Source organism: Calidris pugnax, unplaced genomic scaffold (genome assembly GCF_001431845.1).
Source record: "Calidris pugnax isolate Ruff unplaced genomic scaffold, ASM143184v1 scaffold39, whole genome shotgun sequence".
Taxonomy (NCBI): domain Eukaryota; kingdom Metazoa; phylum Chordata; class Aves; order Charadriiformes; family Scolopacidae; genus Calidris; species Calidris pugnax.
Genome location: NW_015090828.1, coordinates 8100922 through 8122021, shown reverse-complemented (window position 1 = coordinate 8122021; position 21100 = coordinate 8100922). Strand labels below are relative to the sequence as shown.

At 38.5% G+C, this 21100-nt stretch overlaps 1 protein-coding gene across 1 annotated transcript in view; it reads right to left on the bottom strand.

The window, feature by feature from the left end:
* Positions 1 to 21100, bottom strand: part of TET1 (tet methylcytosine dioxygenase 1) — a 61323-nt gene that overhangs the window by 31994 nt on the left and 8229 nt on the right. Inside the window, exons 2-5 of the mRNA XM_014940507.1 lie at positions 20830 to 20880; positions 5013 to 7548; positions 3641 to 3731; positions 2773 to 2866 (exon numbers count right to left, since the gene is read on the bottom strand). Coding sequence (XP_014795993.1) covers positions 2773 to 2866; positions 3641 to 3731; positions 5013 to 7548; positions 20830 to 20880 — 2772 coding nt within the window. The remainder of the gene's footprint in view (positions 1 to 2772; positions 2867 to 3640; positions 3732 to 5012; positions 7549 to 20829; positions 20881 to 21100) is intronic.

The window sequence follows — 21100 nt, the reverse complement described above, 5'->3', positions numbered from 1 at the left end:
AATGACAGGCCAGCAATTTCAATACTTCACAGTTGTTTTTTTTCTTTAACTTATTAAGAAGAAGTATGATGAACTTGGACAAAGCAAAAAAGCTTTGGACAAAACAGAAAAGAAAGAAGAGGACATGTACCCCGGTATATGCCACAGAAAGGTAAGTTATCACCTACACAGATATTCACACATTGGAGGTCTCTGGCAAAACTCAATTAATTCTATTTTGACATAAAAATGAGACAATACAATTTCTGATGCAAAAAAATCCCCTAAAAATCAGAGGTCAGGCAGCCTCGAGGCTACTGCCTGTAGTAAAAACAATAGCAAGCTCATCATCACTGCAGTTTGGCTCATGTGAGTGTCAGTCTAATGCCTACACATACAACTTCCATAAGGTTTCAAACCCTGGGTAGTATTTACTAATAGTATTTAGGTTCAACTTATAGCAGCACTCTTTTCCACATCGAGAGGGACAAAGTACCATCCTAAAATATAATACATAAAAAACCCACAGAAGACACACATGTTTATTTGTTCTCAAAATAAGCCTGAAAGAGAAAAGATTCTGCAAGTTTATGGTAACCTTGAAATTTAAGAAAGAAAACATCAGTTCCTTTGGGGGAAAGGAGTCTGCCTCAGTTAATGTTTAACACACCAGGCACATGTTTGGAGCCACTTAAGCGAAAACAATTTAGGAGGGAATCAGTATTATGAAATGCAGAAGAATGTGTGGACAAAGGTATTTTAGAAACACTCCTTTAATCTTAAAATATTTCTAATGAACCAATAAGACAAAATTATCTAGCAGAAATAGGGAAAATTGGGAAAAATAGGTCAATATTATCGATGATACGTTCAATTTTTTTTATCATATTTGCTTCAGCAGAGCTCCATCGTGGTGCTCTCACCAGCAAGTCTCTCAGAAGCCCTAAGGGCAACAGCTTGTCCATCTGCAAAACAGAAACGAGCCTTTCCTAAAGTACACTGTAAATGAGTAAGTGAAAGTCTCTGTGCAGCTGACAGAACCTTGTGATTGCAGCTATCAGAGAGCACAGCAAACTTTTTCCATATGCTTTCAAACAAATTTCACAATTGTGTTTCTTTGGTCATAGCCAAAACCCCAATATGCCCTGTTATAAGGATTAAAACTACCATTGCCAATGAAAAGTTAATGTAACACATGAAGAATACCAACCCCAAAATGTGGAATTTATAGAGGATGAAACACTTCTACAGAGGAGATTTCAACAATTTCCTTCCCTCTCTTGTACTGAACAGTCACACAGTAACAGCAGGCTTGCAAAAGCATTCATGCTCTTTAGCTCTGAATTTGCACACAAAAAAAAGTCACTGCTGCATAAAACAAGATCGGAACTTAAATCAACACTGAAGCTTACTCTCGCAACTGCTTCACATACAGAAATGTGAAAATCTAACTAACTGGAGAACAGGCCCCTATTCCTTAAAACAGTATTTTCTGCATGCATCCAAGTGCTGACTGACTGTCATATTGCACACACATGTTGGACACCTACAGCCATGCAGATATAGAACAAAATCTATTATTTCTGTTTTACATAAAAGACAGTATGTTGATACTGGCAACAGAAAACTCAAGGTTAAGAGTTAGTTTTAAATTTCTTCTTCCTTTCAACTCTAAGGTAAGATTTTTTTAACGCCTGTCCTCTGTTAAAACTTGGTGTTTCACTTAGTTGAAACACTGAGAAAAATCATTCCATTCTTTTTGGGTCAGTTGCTTATGAAATTAGTTTTACCATCTTTTTTTCTTGGATGCTGATTTGTTATTAAATATCATCTGCAGCAACATGCACATATGGGACTCCTTTCTGAAAAACAGTTTATGTACTTAGTATGAAAAACACATTTTGACTGTCCCAAACACAAGCAGTAAATGTTTAGCATGCAATACCATTCACGTACAGTATGTAATAGCCCTATTTTTGTTATGTAGTTACAAATGCTAGTCTACCAACCGTACAGTTATCTTCGTTGCTTTTTCAATCAAGTCTAAAATTCCTAAATACAGCAATATTTTTTTCCTTTTAACAACAAAGTTCTTTTATTATTTTCCAAAACTCAGTGTACAAGATTTCCAGTCTACTTTTTACCTCCCTTGGTGGTTTCAGCAAAGTTTAAGGACAATGGATTCTTTCCAAGCTCTCTCCTGGAGCTTGTGTCTGTTACCTCATTTCCTGGCTCCTATGAAGCAATGTGAGACAAGACTTTGGTGAAAACTATCACCGCAACATTTACATTTCCAAATACTGAGTTCAGTTCCTCAAAAATAGTAACGAACTGCATGGCATATGAGACTGAACTTCCTCACCCATCACACTCTCTATCCTTTGGGTGTTCATACAACTGAGATGTTACTGGATAGCTTTCCAACTCTCCCAAGCACCATCCCTTTTTTTCTCTCTTTCACACTTCCCAATAACATATTTCCCTGGACGCTCCCACTTCTGGACACTGTCAAGGTCTTCTTACCCCTGATTTGGTCATCTCTGCTAGCTTTGTTAAGCACCTCTCTTTCACACTCATTCAAACCACAGCGTAACATATAGCACCACATCTGAAATAAAGACATAAATTAAACTGCTTTCCTTAGCTTCATCATTCAGGCAGACTTGTACATCAATTAAATGAAGAACCAGACTGTTGTTAAAAATCAGATTATATTTTAACTCAAAAATTACACGTTATTTGATATTTAGAAGCCACACAAAACAATCTTACTGCTGTAACATAAAAACTTACCCACTTGGCAATTGGACACCCCTGAGAGCTTTTTCCTTCCTTTCCTGTATAAACCACTACCTCTATTCTTACAGCGCTTCCTTTTGCTCCATACCTGCATTAAAAAAAAACTTCATGAGTAAAACAAACTGCTGTAGACCGTAATAAAACAGGAAACATTTTCAATAAAACAGGAATCACAAATTTATTTTTACTTTACTGAGAGCAGAAGAAAACTAAAATATTTATAGTCCCAAAAAATACCTTTCAACTTAAAATCTTATGTGCAAGAGTGATTTTTGACTTCTCTCTTCTGATAACGAGCTGCTGCTACTAAGGAAACATTATTTATTTTTACTTTACTGAGAGCAGAAGAAAACCAAAATATTTATAGTCCCAAAAAATACTTTTCAATTTAAAATCTTATGTTCAAGAGTGATTTTTGACATCTCTCTTCTGATAACGAGCTGCTGCCACTAAGGAAACATTATGTGGGGAAGAAAATGTTATCTGCATGTGAATCCTAGTGCACTAAGTCACTACTGTGACCTTTCTGTTCACTTTGCCACAGCTTCTTTGCATGTAGGACACTAAAAAGCTTAATTCTACCAGCTGATGATCTCCATTCATTCCACTTAAGGGGCACCTAAGAGCACACTATACTTGAAATTCAACCCTGAAGTTGCAAGAGCTCAGAAAAGACACGAGTTTAAAACTGAAATGTTAGTGCTCATCTCATGCACATCTGAGCAGGAAAACACTTTACAAATGAATACTGCAAAAAGTTTAGAAAAATAAAGCTAAACATAGCACCTGATTTCTCATAGTTCTTCTTTCCTGTTTAGACAGTCAAAAATACCGTGAGCATTAAATGCTGAATTTTCCTCACCTGTTCTCCATGATTTCTCTCACAGCAGCAACACTTGGTCCTGTCCCGAGGTGTGTGTAATACGGGCCTTCGTCTTTCTCTATAATTTGCTCTGTAAGCAGGTTGAGAAAACTAAGTTGGCACATAAAAAAATTTATTTACAGTACTACAAGTAGGTTTACAGAAACATCTTACAAATTAAATTAGAATACTTAAAATTTGTCCCTGAAACGTAATGAATAAAGAGTGTAACAGATTTTTCTCCTCAGAAGCATCAAAAATTTTTAATACTTGTTTGCTCTTACTAATCTGCTAGTATTTTGTCTTTATGTTATAAAGTAATCCTAATTACAGTAACATTTTGCATTCTTGACAAATTTTCATTGCAGGAGCTGGCATGTGTTGACTAAGTAAGCTTCCCAATATCCTTGTTGGTAAGAAAATATTATTAATTCATTTTAGACAAAGGAGAGTTGAGGGAAAAAACCAAAACTGATAGTTATATACCATGTAAGAAAAAACATAATGCAGGCCTCTTAGCTAGCACTCTGTTGATTCAGAACATTAAAGCAAAGATGAAACAATCTGCCTGTGTACAATTTGTTGTTCATACTCTAACTCGTTTTCCCATCTGTGTGCTTTGATAGTGTGAAAACACAGCATGTCTAAAGCCATCAATCAAGCTGTATTTGCAAAGTCCTCCATCCTGAGTTCTGTCTGATATGTCATCCTGCATTGCAAGTTATTGCGTACGTGGCCCTTCTCGCCTAAACTCCACCTCACCTCTCCTCTGTGCCACGAGAGGAGGTGCCTAGCAGCCCTTGGCATGGGCTTTTCAAGGCAGACTGGCATTGGTAAAGAGGATCAGGAGTAACAGTGACAGTAATAAGACTGCCCACAACTATGCCCTGCCCCTTATCTAACAGCATTTAGGCAACGATGACAATATACCGGGAAGATATTGCCAGCCCATCTCAGGCAAAACACTAGTTCTAGATCATAAAAATCAAATCTGACATATTGCAGATAATTTCACATAGAGCACAAGTCAGCAATGAACAAAATAACAGATAGAGAAACTCCTTTTCCTCCTGGGTTTAAATTTAAGTAGAGAATTTAAACCTGCCAGTTGCACTACTAAAAATACTCAATTCTGCTATGCTTTGCAGGCGCAAAGAAAACCAGGCAAAAGTTACAGAAAGGAAAAAAGTAATTTCCTCCCATTTTCTAACAGTAAAACACTGATCTTGGATGTATATGGATATACATATTGGATATACATCCAGTATTTTTGCAACAGGTAAGTGCCAAGTACACTTCCTCACATTAAAGGACGCCCCATGAACACACCTCCACCTGAAAGGTACAGGCAAAAGGGAGCAAAAAGACTTACCAACACAGTCACAAGTTGGCAATTCGGATTGTCCTTTTTTTGTAGGTGTATCTATTAAATTCTTTGTAGGGGTGTCAAGAAACTTCATAGGTGATTCAAGGAAACTGCTGAGCGTGTTTTTTGCTGGAGAACCCCCTGAGTCGCCTGCGCTCTGTGGGTGGTCAGTACCCAAACTGGTTGACGTCAGGACGGTCACCTCGCCCGCGCACTCCATATTCCTGAGAGCTTCAACAGCACCTGGAACCTGGGCCCCACCACAGGGAACAGGCAGCACCTGCGACTTCGGCTCTACTTGTTGTTGGACAGCACCCTGCTGAATATAGGCTTTGTCTTCACTATGCATTTCGGTAGCTCTCAGGTTAGACTGACTCAATGTCTGAGGCAAAGGATGCATCTGAGTGACATTTGCTGTTTGCTGTACCTGAGAATTCATTTTTTCTGTAAACATCTGTAGGTTTTCACTTGGTCTGTTCGACAAGGATGCTGTTTTCAACTGTGAAACAGCCAGAGGGTTATGGGAGGACAGGTCGCTATATTGGTTACGTGCAACAACTTCATTTTTCAGTGGCTCGATGCCTGGGGGGTCGCTGGAGCCCGCGGTTTTGATTTGCTCATTCACCACTTCACAGCCAAACAATCTCTCCTTTTTTTTCTCTTGTGGTACCTCAGGTAAACATCTATGGAATTTTATCTGCGTTTGTGGGAGAAATAATCTCGTTTTTTCTTGTGATGCTGAAGTATTTTGATTCAGTGCTCTCTGTACTTTGGTTCTTGGAGACTTTTTTTCAGACAGAGCTATTCTGGAGTCCTGTGGCATGGTTTGACCAAGCTTGTGCAGTTTTGATGATATCCAAATGTCCTGTAACTCGCTATGCTGGCATGACAACAGCTCTAGCTGGTTTTGATTATTTTGTTGATAGCGTGCTTCTTGAGGCTTCTTTTTGTGTCTTGGTTTCCATGGTACAGCATTTCCTTTCTTATTTGTTGGTTGTTTTTGTTTTAACAGTAAGGAACTATAATTATGCCTAAAAAATACAGATTCTTTTTTCTGCAACAGCTCTTGGTTATATTTTGGCTGCCTCTCATGCGATATTAGATTAAGCAGCGATGCCTTTATGTCATTCTTCTGCTCTGGATTTGTCTGGTTTGATTCAATCAGCGCGGCAAGTTGGGTCAGTTGTGTAGCTACATCCTCTTCATCCTGGCTGTGAATTCCTCCTTCTTTAATCAAAGAACTAGCTTCCAAGTTCAAATCATTACAGGTTGGCTTTTGCTCTAACTGGCCATGAGTCTCCAAGTCATTACTCGTTTGCTGGACATTATGTGAGGCATTGCAATACCGTGCAACGGTGATTGGATCGTGAGGGTAATTTTTCTTGGTAGTATATCCTGGAAATGATTTTGCATTAGATGTTAAGTCAGATAAAGTTTTGGTATCTCTTGAGGATAACTGTAATTTATACATCTCGCCAGCCAGATTGGCGGGTTTATCACGCAACTCAGAAATTGAACTTTGGCCATTGTATAACATTGCCTTATTAGGGAGCTGCTTCTGGGAGTGAGCGCAGTGAGCCAAGAGCTGTTGCTCATTCTGTAAGTAAGTGTCTTTGATTTCTTTTAATGCAGAAGATGTGAAGGAGGATGAAATATCCCTTTTGTAACTATGGAGCAAGCTGGAAGTTGCTTCTTCTTTACATTCAATACTTTCAGTTTTAGCTGGTGAAGTTGTTTCTAAAGGGGCTTCGGATAACTGCGTTAAAGCTTCAATGGCTACAACCTGCTCTACAGTTAAATTTCTGTTTTTAATCAGGGACAAGAAAGTTGGCTGGAGTGAAGAACCCTCATGCTGTGTCTCTGCGTTAGGTACTTTAAAGCCATCCTTCCCTACATGTGCTTCCTCTTCAGGCAGTGGAGGACAATACAAGCTTTCCTGAAGACCTGAAATGGAACCCGTCTGCAAAACTGCCTTACCAGAATCCTGAAAGATGCCGCAAGTGCAGTTTTCCTCTTTCATTAAAACATTTCCTTGTTTTTCTGGGTGAATGCAGCCAACGCCAGTTGTCAGAGTGTTTACTATGTTGTTCAGATTGGTACCCTTCGTCCATTGCATAAGGGAATTGCTTGTCAAATCTGTCCTTTCCTCTACAGATACTTTTTTCAGTGAAGCAACTGCTTCCGGTGGTGAATAATGTAGGGTTTTTATGCCATTTTTGATGGTCTGTGCAAATGACTTTTTTGGCTCAGCTAACTGACTGGGAGAGACTGCTCTTTCACTGTCTTCAGCGATTTTCAAGTGTTCGTTGCCTGTCACAATTCCATGGATATCTCCGTTGACATGGACACCAAAGGATGGCTTCTCGTTATGTGCCCACTTCTCTGCTTCTAAGCCCGTCATTCTTTCTTTCTCCTTAGACTGCACATTTTCAATGGGTACTGTTTGGTTTGGTTTCACCCTGTATTTTTCACCATGACCACATATACTGCATTCCATGAGTTCTGGTCTGCGGCCATTTACTGGTTTGTTTTCTAAATTTGCCTATAAAATAATAATAAAAAAAATTGTTGTAACAGCTGTTCAAAAACATTAAAAATAAGAAGCATACGATTTACAGCAATTAAACCCTATTTTGACAGATATAAGGAGTATCCTAATTAGGCACAGACGTTGAAAAAAAAACCCCAGGAAGTCATAAAAAACCCTGAAGCCTAAAGACCCTATCCATATTTATAGCTATTTTTCCACTGTTGGGGGAGCAGAGGAGGAAAGTGTGTGCATGTGGTGGTGGCGGCAGACTAAAGAAATGAATGCACAGATAAATGACTTTCACACTTATAATCAGATCTAGGGATTCAATTTTTAAAGAATTTGCATAAGCAGATGAAAGTCTCCCTTGAGTTCAAAGCAGGACTGAAATCCGAAGGATTGTACCACAGAAAGTTTAATAGTAATTTGGTGTAATTATATCTAGCTTGCCAGACCTATGAACTGATACAACACTTGGTTGGTCACTCTAGCAAGAATGGCTGGTTTCAGGCTTAGTTTCAAGTTCTTAAAAAATGACAAAACCTAAGCTGAACTGGATAGTAAGCCAACTGACATGAGCTCCCCTGGAAGTTACCCTCTCAACACTGTGTTTAGCGTCTGTATTTAGAGGGTAAGTTCCAGGTTTCTGAACAGTCTCTTATGTAAACTACAATCAATATTTTAGTAAACTCTAATATTTATTTAAACATATTATTCATCTTCAGTGATACTATACAATTCATATGGTTGAAGCAATGTCACAATCTGGAGAGCCAGAATACTGTGTCCTGGAAAGAGTACATATATGGGCCTCATTTAAGATCATATTATGACTATAAAATCAGGAGTTATGCAATTTAAGTTAAAAAAAATTAAGGTAAGAACTCAGGCAGAAATAGCAATAAAGGCAGAAATCCAATTTTTATTACACTAATTAAATTTTATTTCTATTTATATTAAATTTTCCGTCAAATTTAATTTTTAAGTCACAATAGACAGTGCCAGTACTTAATCTTATTGTAACATCTAAGGATTATTTAAATATTCTATAGCCTTAAGCCCTACTTAACAAGAAAACCAGTACTGCTTTATGGACCAGATATAAGCAATACAACTAGTTAATTAACCATTTGTTGGCACAATACATCTTAGCAGTTCCCAGAAAATAGCACCCAGTTTAACATAAAATATTCCGTTAAATCGGACATAGTTTTGTGGTCACACCAACTAAAATGCACAGACTTCTCTGAAAAACTAACTTAGAAGAATAAATGCCGAATAGATTTATGATTAACCATAACCATCAAGATGGAATTGCCAGAGACCTACAGGCAAAATAAGGCAGACGGACCCAGCTCCATCTGGAGCCCAGTGTTCACCCCACAACTGATTCCTGATTGATAAAAAACCAAACAGGATCTATAGCATGCCCTACGTACGGCCAGAGGCATACATTCTCATGGAAATGCTACGTAAAAGCACATCGAGCACCTATGCTGCTAAGTCAAACCTACAAAAGCCACATCAAGAAAGAAAGATACCTTATTTACCATTTTTTCCTTACACACAGATGCTGACTAACAGTCTGGGAGCCTCTGGATCCTGGTGATTTTCAATCATTGATCCACAGACCCAGGGGATCGGCTGGGCAATTTGTAAGGGATCCACAAAAGCAGTTAAGCAGCTCTATAGTTTGCAGGGGGAAATGCATTGCACAGGCCTCTGCAACCATACCAGAAAATATTTTAAGGGTCCACCATGCAAAAGTAAAAACCCACAATTCTACACCTGTGCAAAAACTGGATTTTAATTACCTCAATTGAACTTCAGAAAGAACTAGGATAAGAAAATGCCGCTTTTCTCTTTAAAAAAGTATATCTAAGATCTCAGTTCAAAAGTTGTCCCAAGCATGTAAAATTGTTATTAAAAATTATTTAACTAGACAAGTCAGAGGCTGAGATAGCAGCAAATAGATTAAAATAATTCCCCATATGTATGTTTTCTACACAACAACATATTTTTGTATTCTTTTCATTTTTAGAGGGTGTCACTACATCTAAAAAAAAAAAAAAAATTTAAGTCTGGTGGATTGAGAGCAATGAGAGGTATCACACTTTGCTCAACTATGTTGTTCCTCAATAAAATACTTTCGTCTCATCAAAAAGCACTGTTATGCTCAAAAATACCCAGCATATTCCTTAATTTGCCAATAATCCACAGGTGCGTTGCTGTGTCCCCGTAAAACCCCAGTAATCCCAGCAGTGAAGTGCGATTACTTTTAAAATAACAATTATTCCTCATACATCATAACTCCCATTGACATTACTGGAAGCTGCCCACATGCAAGGAGGAAGAAAAAAGAACCAGATGAATCATATCATTGGCATGATTTGGTAGCTATTTTATTTTTCCGCACAAAGAATAAATATTTTCATAAAATCAGACCTTTTTTTTAAAAAATCAAACTCTCTTCCTTTTGAGCACTATGTTGCTTTTTCTCTTCTGTTACTGAATGGCAGCGAATCCTAAAAAATATCTCTTTCCTCTGCTACCAGACTTTCCAGTGGCCTTTTCTGTTTAATATGTGAAGTTATTGTTTCCCAACATAAAAAGAAATGCAGACGCACTCACAGAGGCAGAGCTCATTTAATTCTTCTCCTCAGTGTAAGTCTGGCAGACCAAAAGTAATAGCTCAGCAAAAACCTTTTGCAGCTGAACAACCTCAAGCAATCTATCTTCAGGTCCTGAATGAGGACTCAAAAAAAAAAGTGTAGTGAAAACTACAGACAAGAATACCACAATTCCAAGCAACTGTCTTAAAATTCATGGAAGCTGAGCACAGAAGTTCAATCTGATTGATTTCTAAAGCTTTTACACAAGTGTAATGAAAAGCTGAAGGATAAACCAGATCAATAAAAGTAATTTCCTCTCTTCCTCATTAAGGAGAGCACTACTCTATCTGGAGACATAAAACACTAACAAATCATGCTTGAGCTTAGATGCTGCAGTAGGTAGTGCTATCAGGACAGGAATAATTGAGTACAGTCTGCTGTAGTCATTGCTATATTACTTAAACTTCAACTAGACATTATCTCTTATATACACACACTCAACTATACGCACACACAAAATCCACTCTGTGAGCTAATGCTTCCAGCACACATGAAAAGCCAGCAACAGCAAATCATTTCTCCATTCTGAAAAGGGTCAGACTTTCACATTAACTTTTAACGCAAGATGCCTCTGAGGTAATGCAAAAAAAAAAAAAAAAATCATCATTTCACAATCAAAATACAATGCTAAAGCTATCCTAAAGATATTTCCACACCTTCTGTACAACAGAGAGCACGTCATAGGTTTATGTCTCTTGTTTCAACCCTCCACAGGTGGGTATTGTATTGTTGTATGTATGTATGTAACACATATTGTATGCTAAAAGACACAACCAGAAACAAATTACTCCCATAAAACAGAAATAACAGATGATGCCCAGATCAAGTCCTGATTAAATTGCTCTGTGAGCAAATCATGACAAGCTACACAACAACCAGTCCCAAGTCCCCCTAACTAATCCTCTCTATAGGATTCTGCCCAGGTCCTCATGAGAATACAGTACTCAAGAGATCAAAAAATACTTGCACCTCTTAACTTGTGCCAACAACCAGGAAGACTTCCAAAGTCACAATGCTCACCAAGGTAAAAGGAGGAGTGGGTGAGAAGCACTGGCACTTTGCATGGCTTTTCCATTGCAGTACAATGGGCAAGCTTGGATCCTGCTGCAGCGCCCGCAGCCACGCAGCCAGCCCCACGTGCCCTTCCACGTTGGCACAGAGCAGGCAGCTCCTCAGAGCTCAAATACTGCAACAGAAGTTTTCTTTCAGAACAACTGTTTGGAGAAAAGCACAAACATACTTCATCTAACATTCAGTGTGTTTTACTCATGATCCAATTTTCAGATGTCCTTGCTTCACCAAGAGATAAGAAAGTACCAGCCAGCTGACCAGCAGCAATTTACTCCTATGCAATTTATTCCTACTCGCTAGTGTCTGCTCCCCAGATCATGCAGAAATTCAGTGGAATCCAGGACCTGCACTGTACAGGACCAATACACAGGGATATATGGAGATTAAGATACGGACAGGACAGGGGATAGGGAGACAAAGAGCACAGGTAAGGAGAAGCAGTTGCTTGAGAGCTATGTAGAAAGCTGTGCACTGGTTAAAATAGAGATTAATAATGCAGGATGCTGTGGAAAGTACAGGCCACCTTGTATGCACAGCCAAGTTTTTTGCATGCCAAAATAAATGCAGATACAATAATAAATTTAACTATAAACTGCTATTTAGGATCCAAGGAAAAAAAAAAAAAACAAAAACACCAACCAAACTTGACTCCCATAGCACAGACAACAGCAAGGTGCTATAAGTTGCAGCCCAAAGCTGAGCAGGGTTTCCGAGCGAGCTACCAGCACAGGGAGGGGAGCAGCTGAACAGGGCCAAGCTGCAAGCTGGGGCATATTCCCAGGAATCTCACCAGAGGCATAAAGCAATTAGCACCACGCTTGTGAAACAGCCATGGACATGGAACAGTCTCTTAGCACACCACACTTTTACAACGGCCCAGGTAAGGCACATTTTCCATAGGTCTTTGTGCAGAGAAACAGATTGGGGCCCTATATTAATATAACGCAGTCTGCATATATAAGATGTTTCGTTCCTCAAAAGAACAACAGTCATGGATGGCACTGATGGCCAGGACAAGCACTAATACTGTATTTTAGAAGCTACTGCAATAAAAGCAAATAACCTCTACTCACAAAATGACATAGACAAGTTTTAGCAGAGGGGCTGGTTTATACAGAAACTCCAGGGAACAAGAGGTTCTGTGAATCCTGAGCAAGCAACCTGACCAGGGACATGCAGCAGAGATCGCTCAGGACGCCCAGGCTTTCCCAAAGGGATCCCCCTCACCCTCAACTTCCCCACCACTGAGTATCAGACCCACCCAAAGCCACCAACTTGAGTACCATGGCAGGTACAATTTCACACTGGATCTTACAACAGCTGGAAAGTCTGCTCTAGCTGACAGTGTAATTTTTTTTTCCCCACATCTGTAGCCAAGACAATAAAGAACAGCCTCCAAGTTTCAGCTTAGGTCTCTCTTTCTCAGTTTCACTACCATTTTATTTACATTTATATCCTCTTTGCTGTACTCTACATATCAAATAGCTTTCCCACCAGAAAAGTTCCCCTGCCCACCTTGTATAACAACTTCAGTGAGACCACGTACAAGGAAGATCTACAGTATCAGACCCTAAAGGATGTGCTTACTAACAAAATCAAAAATACAGCATACTAATTCTGGCTCCAAAGGCTTCAAATGGGGACCCCCAGAGAAGCGTATTTACTGAATCACCACTTGGAAATGGGCTTTCTTAGCCACAGACACAAATTATTGTTTCCATCAACCCCACACTCTAGGTTGTGAAAGCTACAAACATGAGCAAGAAAAAGTACACAGTGAAGGACACCCCATTCTCTACCCAGGCACCCAAGAAGTGGATGTTATAAGAAAGAAAAAAAAAACCAAAACATTACAGTAATTTTTTTGCCACAGAAGCAAACATAAACAAGCATCTTGCTTAGTGGTTTTTGTTTTGTTTGGGTTTGGTTTGGTGTTTTTACTGGTGTTTTGAATTATTTAATCATTTGTTTCAATGTTGAAACTGAACACTCAAAGAGACACTGGCAGCTCTGGAAAATACAGCTCTCAATTAAGCCACAAAAGACAAATGATACAATCAGCAGCAGTATGTATTCCCTAATACAACCTCACTCTAATGTGCTTTAACTCAAATGCAGAGATGAAAGAAATTCAGTCTTTGAATTTATCCATCCTGCTAATGTCTCTTGTGGGCTACTCATTTATGAAACCATCACCATAGCATTAAGAAAGTTCTGCCTGGTCCTTCACTGTAAATGGAGAATCATCACAGCGTTCATAACGGGGCCTTCAGGGAACAGATCCCAGCCATACATAACATTTTTAGCAATGACCTGAAAGAACAGAGAAATTAATACTGATAGAAAAATAGCAACTAATGAAAAGATCAGACATGATGCTCCATAAATTAACTGGCAAGAGAGCTGCAAGCACACATTTCAATGCAGCTAGATGTGAAGTGCATATCTAGCAACAAAGACACAAGACTGTATTTAGAAAATGCAGGTCTCCACCTTTAGAAAGCAATGACTTTAAGGAGGACATCAACGTGGTAAATAATCAACTCCACAGTAACTACAGAAACTCCTATTGCAACTTTACGGCCAGAAGGGTTAGTGAGATTCTTGGGTGCATAAATAACAACATCAATTAGGGAAAGACGGCTTACTTTCTATCCTGTACTTGGCACTTTTGCACCTGTTAGGAGAATAAAACAGTTAAAAGAAAAATAAAACAGTTCTGCCATACCCAATTCAAGCAAGACATTGATATGCTGGAGAGGGCTTGGAGGACCATGAAAGTGACAAAGGATTGAAACATCTTGAAGTGAAAGCCTCAAGTTCACTCTCTACTCACTCTCTGCAATTTACTAAAGAAAAAAGAAAATTGAAAAGCCACAAACTGCAGCGATGAGGAAAAGAAAGCTGATAACAGAAGGCCCCTTGTTCTAGCAAACAAAAGTATAGCAAGACTCAATGACTTTAAGTTAAAGCCAGAGAAGTCTGGACGGGAACTATCGTGCACATTTTTGCAGTGGGACAGAGAAAGGGTAAAGAATCCTTTCAGCATCTTGTTAGGTGTTGTGATGCCCTTTTCATCCATGGGAATTTTCAAATTCAAGTTATTTAAGGTATTTTTAAAGTACAATGCTTAATCTCAATAAATTGATACAGTCTTACAATCTCTTGGGACAAGAACAAGTGATCACAACTTACCATTTGTGAACTAAACTGACAAAAGTTAGTAATTTTCCTTCAGCTTCAGTTCAGTAAAGATCTGAACTGCTAAAGTAACAACATAATCTTCTAGTTCCTATAATCTAACCAGAAGACAGACAGCTCCCTAATTTAGGATCCACTTTAAGTGCCTAACCATCTGTCACACAACCAAGTGTATTATTTAGGAGTTGCTACGTTCTGGTAGCTGCTCCCAGACCAGATCTGCTAGGGACACACAACACCCCTAAGTTAACGATGCCAACCAGCCCTCACACACAGACACCTTCTTTTCCCCTCACTCTGAAATACCAGCACGGCTCCCAAACACACGTTGCAACAAGTCACAGCCAAGTCTCCTCCAAATTTAAACATCTATATTATGGGTATATTCTAGCCTGGTTTTAAAGCTGATGAGGGGCCACAAGACTAAAAAGAAAAACTAGTACTCTTTAGCAATAGAAAAGTCTGTGACAGGTATATCAGAGGAACAGCTAGAAGTAAGGCAGATCAAAGAAAAAGAAAGATAGTCATCACTTAAGCCACCAAACGACAAGGCTGCAGCAGTATTCAGGATTCTGCATTTATGTTTTGCTTATTCTCATGAGGAAAAAAGCCTAAAAAAACGCCAAAATGATGTTTCTCTTCTGCCTCTACCAGAGCTAGCACACCTTTTGGTGTGAAAATCTCGTGCCACTCAAGTAAGTTTGGGGCTTTTCACTGGTTTTGGTTCTCTCTCACATCTGTTACTAAAAGAAATAAACAAACTTGCTTAGCAATATGGTGCTGGATTCTAAACAAACAAAGTAATGCCCATTTCCAAAGCATTTTCTAGGTATTACCACCTACAAATGCATGGACAAACTGCAAACACTGACAACAGATTTCTGGAATTTGCAAAGCCATCTCAAGTATTTCAATGCCTACATTACATACAGCAAGTACAAGTATTCAAGAAAGCTTGTAATTCAGTAGTAAATACAAGTAGTAGTAACAAAACTACATACTTAGGATAGGAAACAATGCTGTAACTTTATTAAGAACACCTAAACAATGTATCCATACACCTATGCATCTGACTTTCATCTACACATGTACATTTCCCTTCCTCTCCACAAACTACATTACTTTTACTGATTATTTTATGATATTTTTCATCACAAACACATTTTCTACCTTTTTAAGAAGCCCCACCTCTGAATCCACTGAAGTGGAAGACCCAGCACTGTACTAAAACACGCAGTGACAGTCAAGCTCTACAAATAAATGGTGATTCAAAATCTTCCAAAACCAATTTCATGACTAGGTTCAGCCAGGCCTTACTGAATGCTTCCCAGCCTCATCATGCTTCTGCTTCCACCACTCCCCAGGGAGCAGTGCTACCCTCACAACTGCTCCGCTACAGCAACAAATGAGTTAACACAGAAACCCCTACTCCTCCCTGTCCTCCTCTCAAAGGTAAGTGTCCCTTTCTTTCCTCAACATTTTGGGAAGCTGGGTTGTGGGGGTAAAGAGCAGCGTGATGGTGCTGCTGGGCGAGCAGCGCAGGCGCTCTGAGGAGGAGGAGGATGGGTGGGAGCGGGAGCAGCACTGAAATTAGGGAGCTCTGCAGGAATCAGGAGGTCAAGGGATGGAGAGCATCTCTGCATCCCATCCAGCTCACTGTGCACCACAGGAAAAAGTCCACAAGGGACAGGCTTCAATTCCCCCAGAAACTGGCTGGAAAAATTAAGGATTAGAAAATTACTAGAGTAAGATTAATAATTTACAGACCATTTACAGAGGGCTTCTTTGTTAGGATTCCGGTAAAAAAATGCCTACATACATGAGTAACCTTAGCAGTACTGTACAAACAAAATCTGGAAGTGCTTCATGTGTTCACATGGATGCATTCACATAGAAGCATGCTCCTAAATTACAACCATAATCATATCTGCACACATCAAGTGAGGGACATAAGCCTATGAAGAACAAAAAACATTTAATCTCATTTAGATGGACAGACATCCAGCTTGAAAAAGATCAAAATTAGAAGAACATTTTTTCCAAAAAAATAATACCTACTTTTTTTTTAAAAATAAGCTTAAAGCTAAGTTACTTATGTTATTTTTTAAAATAAAATGTAACTACTACTCACATACCAAAAGTAAGCTCTCCCTATCAAAAAAAAAAAGGGAGAGAAAGGCACATAAGAAATAGGCAGACACTTTCAACCAGTACTCAAAGCAATTTTAATTGGTATTTACTGAAGGAATATGTTCAAGGGTGGTAATGTCCCTTTAAAAAAAACACAAAGAATAAGATAAGTATTTTGTGGACAACATCCTTTCCAGCTTGCATTACACCATTCCGTCTTCTTCCTCTGTAAAATTCCACTGCAGTGCAATTCCATCCATTGACTTGCTCATATCTTACTTTAAAGGGAAAAAAAAAGTAATAAAACTGAATTTCTTCCAGCTAAAATATTCTGGCAGACATTTTGCACTAAAAACACCATAATTTAGAATAGATGTTCAAAATCAGTTCAATCCATGCTCACTCAAAGCACGATCATGAACATTTAGCAGTTACTTTCCTTAACTCTTGTTAACACACATAACAGCTTGGGAAAATAAAAAGTGCATTTTTAGAATTTCTTTAAGCAGAAAAACTAAAACTGCATCATAAAAAGAGTAACAGCAGGTCTGCCAAACCAAATTTATATTTTAAAGTTGCTTTTAATAAGAAAGACTATGCTTTGGATGTGTGAAGGAGAAAAATTAAGAGTGTGCTCAACTATGTATTTGTAGCTTTGATGGAAATGAAACTTTCACTTGTTCCTGATTTGATGTTTATAAACAACCCAAAAGTTCTAGATACTGAGTCATCTCTGGCTTTTGGCTCAGCTTAAACTGAACAAATTTTACAGAGTTTAGCAGGCATCGTTTGCACTTTCCTGATGCACACAATTACCACTATAGTGTTTATGCATAAACACACAAACAGAATCAGCCAGAGAACAAAGAATGTGCACGCAGTTATAATACTCACTTAGCACTGCATATATTATTCTGGGTCTCTCCCACAGGCTCTTCCCTTTTTTTTTTTTTTTTTTAAAAATGTCCATCAACACAGCAAACATCTATAGTGATCCAAATGGTAGCCCTGGCTCCACAGAACCTAGTAGAAAGACCATGGACTCTACTTCTTCATCAGCTATATCTTGATCTATGGGAGGCTTCATTACCAGTGCCACCACCGTCTATACTTGATAACCATAGATTTCCCTGACAATACGACACCATGTTCAACTGCCCCATTCTTCTAAGCTTTGTGTTAATAAACTTGCACGTGACTGCAAACATTTCCCCACTGCTAAGGGGAAGTGCATTGCACCGCCCAAACTGAGTGAGAACACTGCTAATTGGCTAAAAGGAAAATGACAGTAAGTCAAGCAGGGTGTATAGTACGCCTTTTGAAATGCAGGGGAATGATTCTGAGTCCCTTCTATATAGACTTTCCATTATCAGGAATAAAATTGAAGAATTGTCAGCTTAAGTAGGGAAAACACACAATATAAACTGTAAGAAAAACCATTAACATATTCCTTCCATAGTATCCATTACTATGAACTCACAAAGACTCTTTCTTCAATGAGCATTTGCTTGCTAGAAGTGATAAATATTTCAGATGTGCTTTCAAAATAAACATGGAGAACCTAATACAGTATTTATGGTACAGAAGAATTTCCTATGCGACTCCTCCTACAATAACCAGAAAGGAGCACTAAAACACACCAGTGGAAAACGACAAAGAGTAAACGAAAGGTACAGTATAATAGTACATATCACTTTCAGTCTTAATGTTTTTATCTGTCCAACCTGTTTTCAGCAGGAAAGCATTGCTTATTTTCACCCTGTTCAGAAGAATTTGTAAATATGTTGGTCCTATTAGAAAGACCACTCGCCCTCCAAGTAAATAAATGTGCATCTATAAAAGTTAGAATGATTACAGAAATACTAACTCCATGGATTACTGGAAGACAGTACTACAAATCCTCCTTTAAGAAAGTTTACAATACTATTTGAAGCAAAATACAAAGGAAAAAAATCAAAAGGAAATATTCTGTTCAAATTTTGAAAGTGTCATTGATTTCATGTCCTCAGTCACAACCCATCAGGAAATTAAAGGTCGAAGTTACAATTCAATAGATAGGAGAATACATGGCAGTCCCACCAATAACAGAAGCCGGGTTAGAAAGAGTCATATAGCAGAATGTCCTACTTCTAAAAATGCCTTTGTTAAGTAGTCTGCAAATTACATAGCTTTTTCTAAATTTACTGGAGCTGATAGAGATATGAAACCAAACTTAGGATGACCAACCTCGCTCCTCTCCTCCAAAAAAACAAAGGAAAACCCCACCAACCCCAACCTAGACATTTCATGAGATGCTACCATCTCATGAAATAGTGGTGCATGCTAGTGAATAAACTCTTCAGAACCACAAAACAAAAACAAGTTATAGAAAACACAAAGACCAGTACCAAAAACCAAAGAGGAAACGCTGCAGAATCAATTCAGCAAAGGAAAAGTCAAACCAGAAATAAACACAAGTCCAATGACTAACATATGATACTACGCACACACAGAACCAGACAAGCCTTTCCATTTAAGAGTCAAGGGGAAAAAGAAAAAAAAAACCTCTTCAGAAGGCTTTTCGGAAAGGAGAGGAATGACAGCATCATATTGCATAGCAACCTGTCCTGCCATTGAATCAGAAACAATGGTAAAATGAGCTCAAAGAGAAAAATCTGAAGACCCACTATGAACCCCCTACCATAGACAGATGCCTAATACAACGTATCTACCCATCACGAAAAAAAAAAAAGATATGATTTTTCACACTTTGACAGGTGTCATACCAGTTACACGTTTCAAACCTGAATGACTCATCCATAAACAGTCCTTATTTTGCACGCTACTGTCAACTGCGCAAAACACAGAATGAACAAACGCTAAACTTTTAGATATGCCTATGCGCTGTGTTACAAGAGCAGCAGCCATGAAAGTGAGGAATTAAAAGTGTATCCATGAATTAATGAAAAATGCTAATTTTTAATAGATTGTTTTATTTAATGAAAGGAAAAAAAAAAGCACTTGCTACTGTTGTTCAATCACAATTACTGTTAGCACACAGGGAGGTGGTTTGCACAACTGTTCCCACATGAAAAGACAGACCCCCTTGAGGTTGGACATAGCTGCAAGTCAAATAAGGTTATTTGCTCCTTGCTTAATCTTAACTTTTAACTTTGCTTTGTCTTCCAAAATTATAGCTCCTTTAAGGATGTTTCCGTAACATGTAATAGTGAAGACAAAACCGGTAAGAAACTAGAATGTTTTCAAATAAAGTTGCACTACAGACATTCAGCATTTATCAAATCCGTTATGTCCAATAACTTCTGAAACTTTCATGTACTGAAACAATACTAAACTACCTCATATTACATTTAGCTGAAATAAGAGAATAGTTCTACAAAGTTTAACAGCGTACACTTTTTCCTCATTTTCCTTAGCTTCATCTTACATGTACCATCCATCTTACTTGCACCATCCATCCTCCAACATGTTAGCTTGAAACAACAGAATTAATGACTTATTTCTATTCAAAAATATTCTAAAGACTAACCAAAAGATGCAATGTGGTACCTGTTACTTTTCTAAAAATACATTAGCCAAGACTGCAGTAAGTCTGTATTTCGTTATAAAAATGAAAACATTTCCATTTGAAACACCAATCTTTTGTTACCACGAAAGATAGCCATCTTAAAAATCTCGAAGAAACGTGTTACCACGTGAAACTGAAGGCTGTTGTAAGTTCACAGAATTTTCAGTTTCACTTGAGGTGTTCTAAAGTTTAAAGAAAAGAAGGAAATCAAAACTACAGTAACATACACATAAAATTTACACTTCTGTTAATTTCATTTGCGCTTTAACATTGACTTCTCCAATTAAATTTCAGATGCCATTAAAATCTGTGTACTAACAACCCCACCGACATTCGACTGCTCCCTTTGGAAGTCTGAAACCGGGAACAGAGGAAATTAGAGTGAATCCTCACTGCAGTGGAAAGCAAACTTTTTAGTCTGCAGAGTTGTGCAGAAAGATTCAAATATGTACACAACATGCTGGAGAGAAAGAGGGGGGAAAATAATAAAAAAAAAAAAGAACATGTTCTGTGCTTTTAAAATTAGCTAATCTCCTGAATAGCTGGAAAGCGCCGCTTCCCAGAAATTAACCCTTTGGTTTCCTAATCCGTATGACAAGAAAATGCTGCTTAAAATGGGAGGAGATAAATATTAAAGCGATCATCGGTTACCTTTAAAACTCTTTGCTTCCTCCTCTGAGGTCTTTTGTTTTCAGTTAGAACCTAAAAAAACATCAAATCGCAGAATAAGTTGCGGTCACAAAGGCAAGGCACCCTCCGCTTTTTATTATCGAACTGCAATTATTTCTTAAAAATACCCGGAATGCTTTACATGCGGCACTTTGGCGGGCTGACGGAGGAGGCTCTACGCGGCCCCTCCGCCGCCACCACCCCCGCCACCACCCCCGCGGACGGCGACGCCGGAGACGGCGGAGGGGAGAGG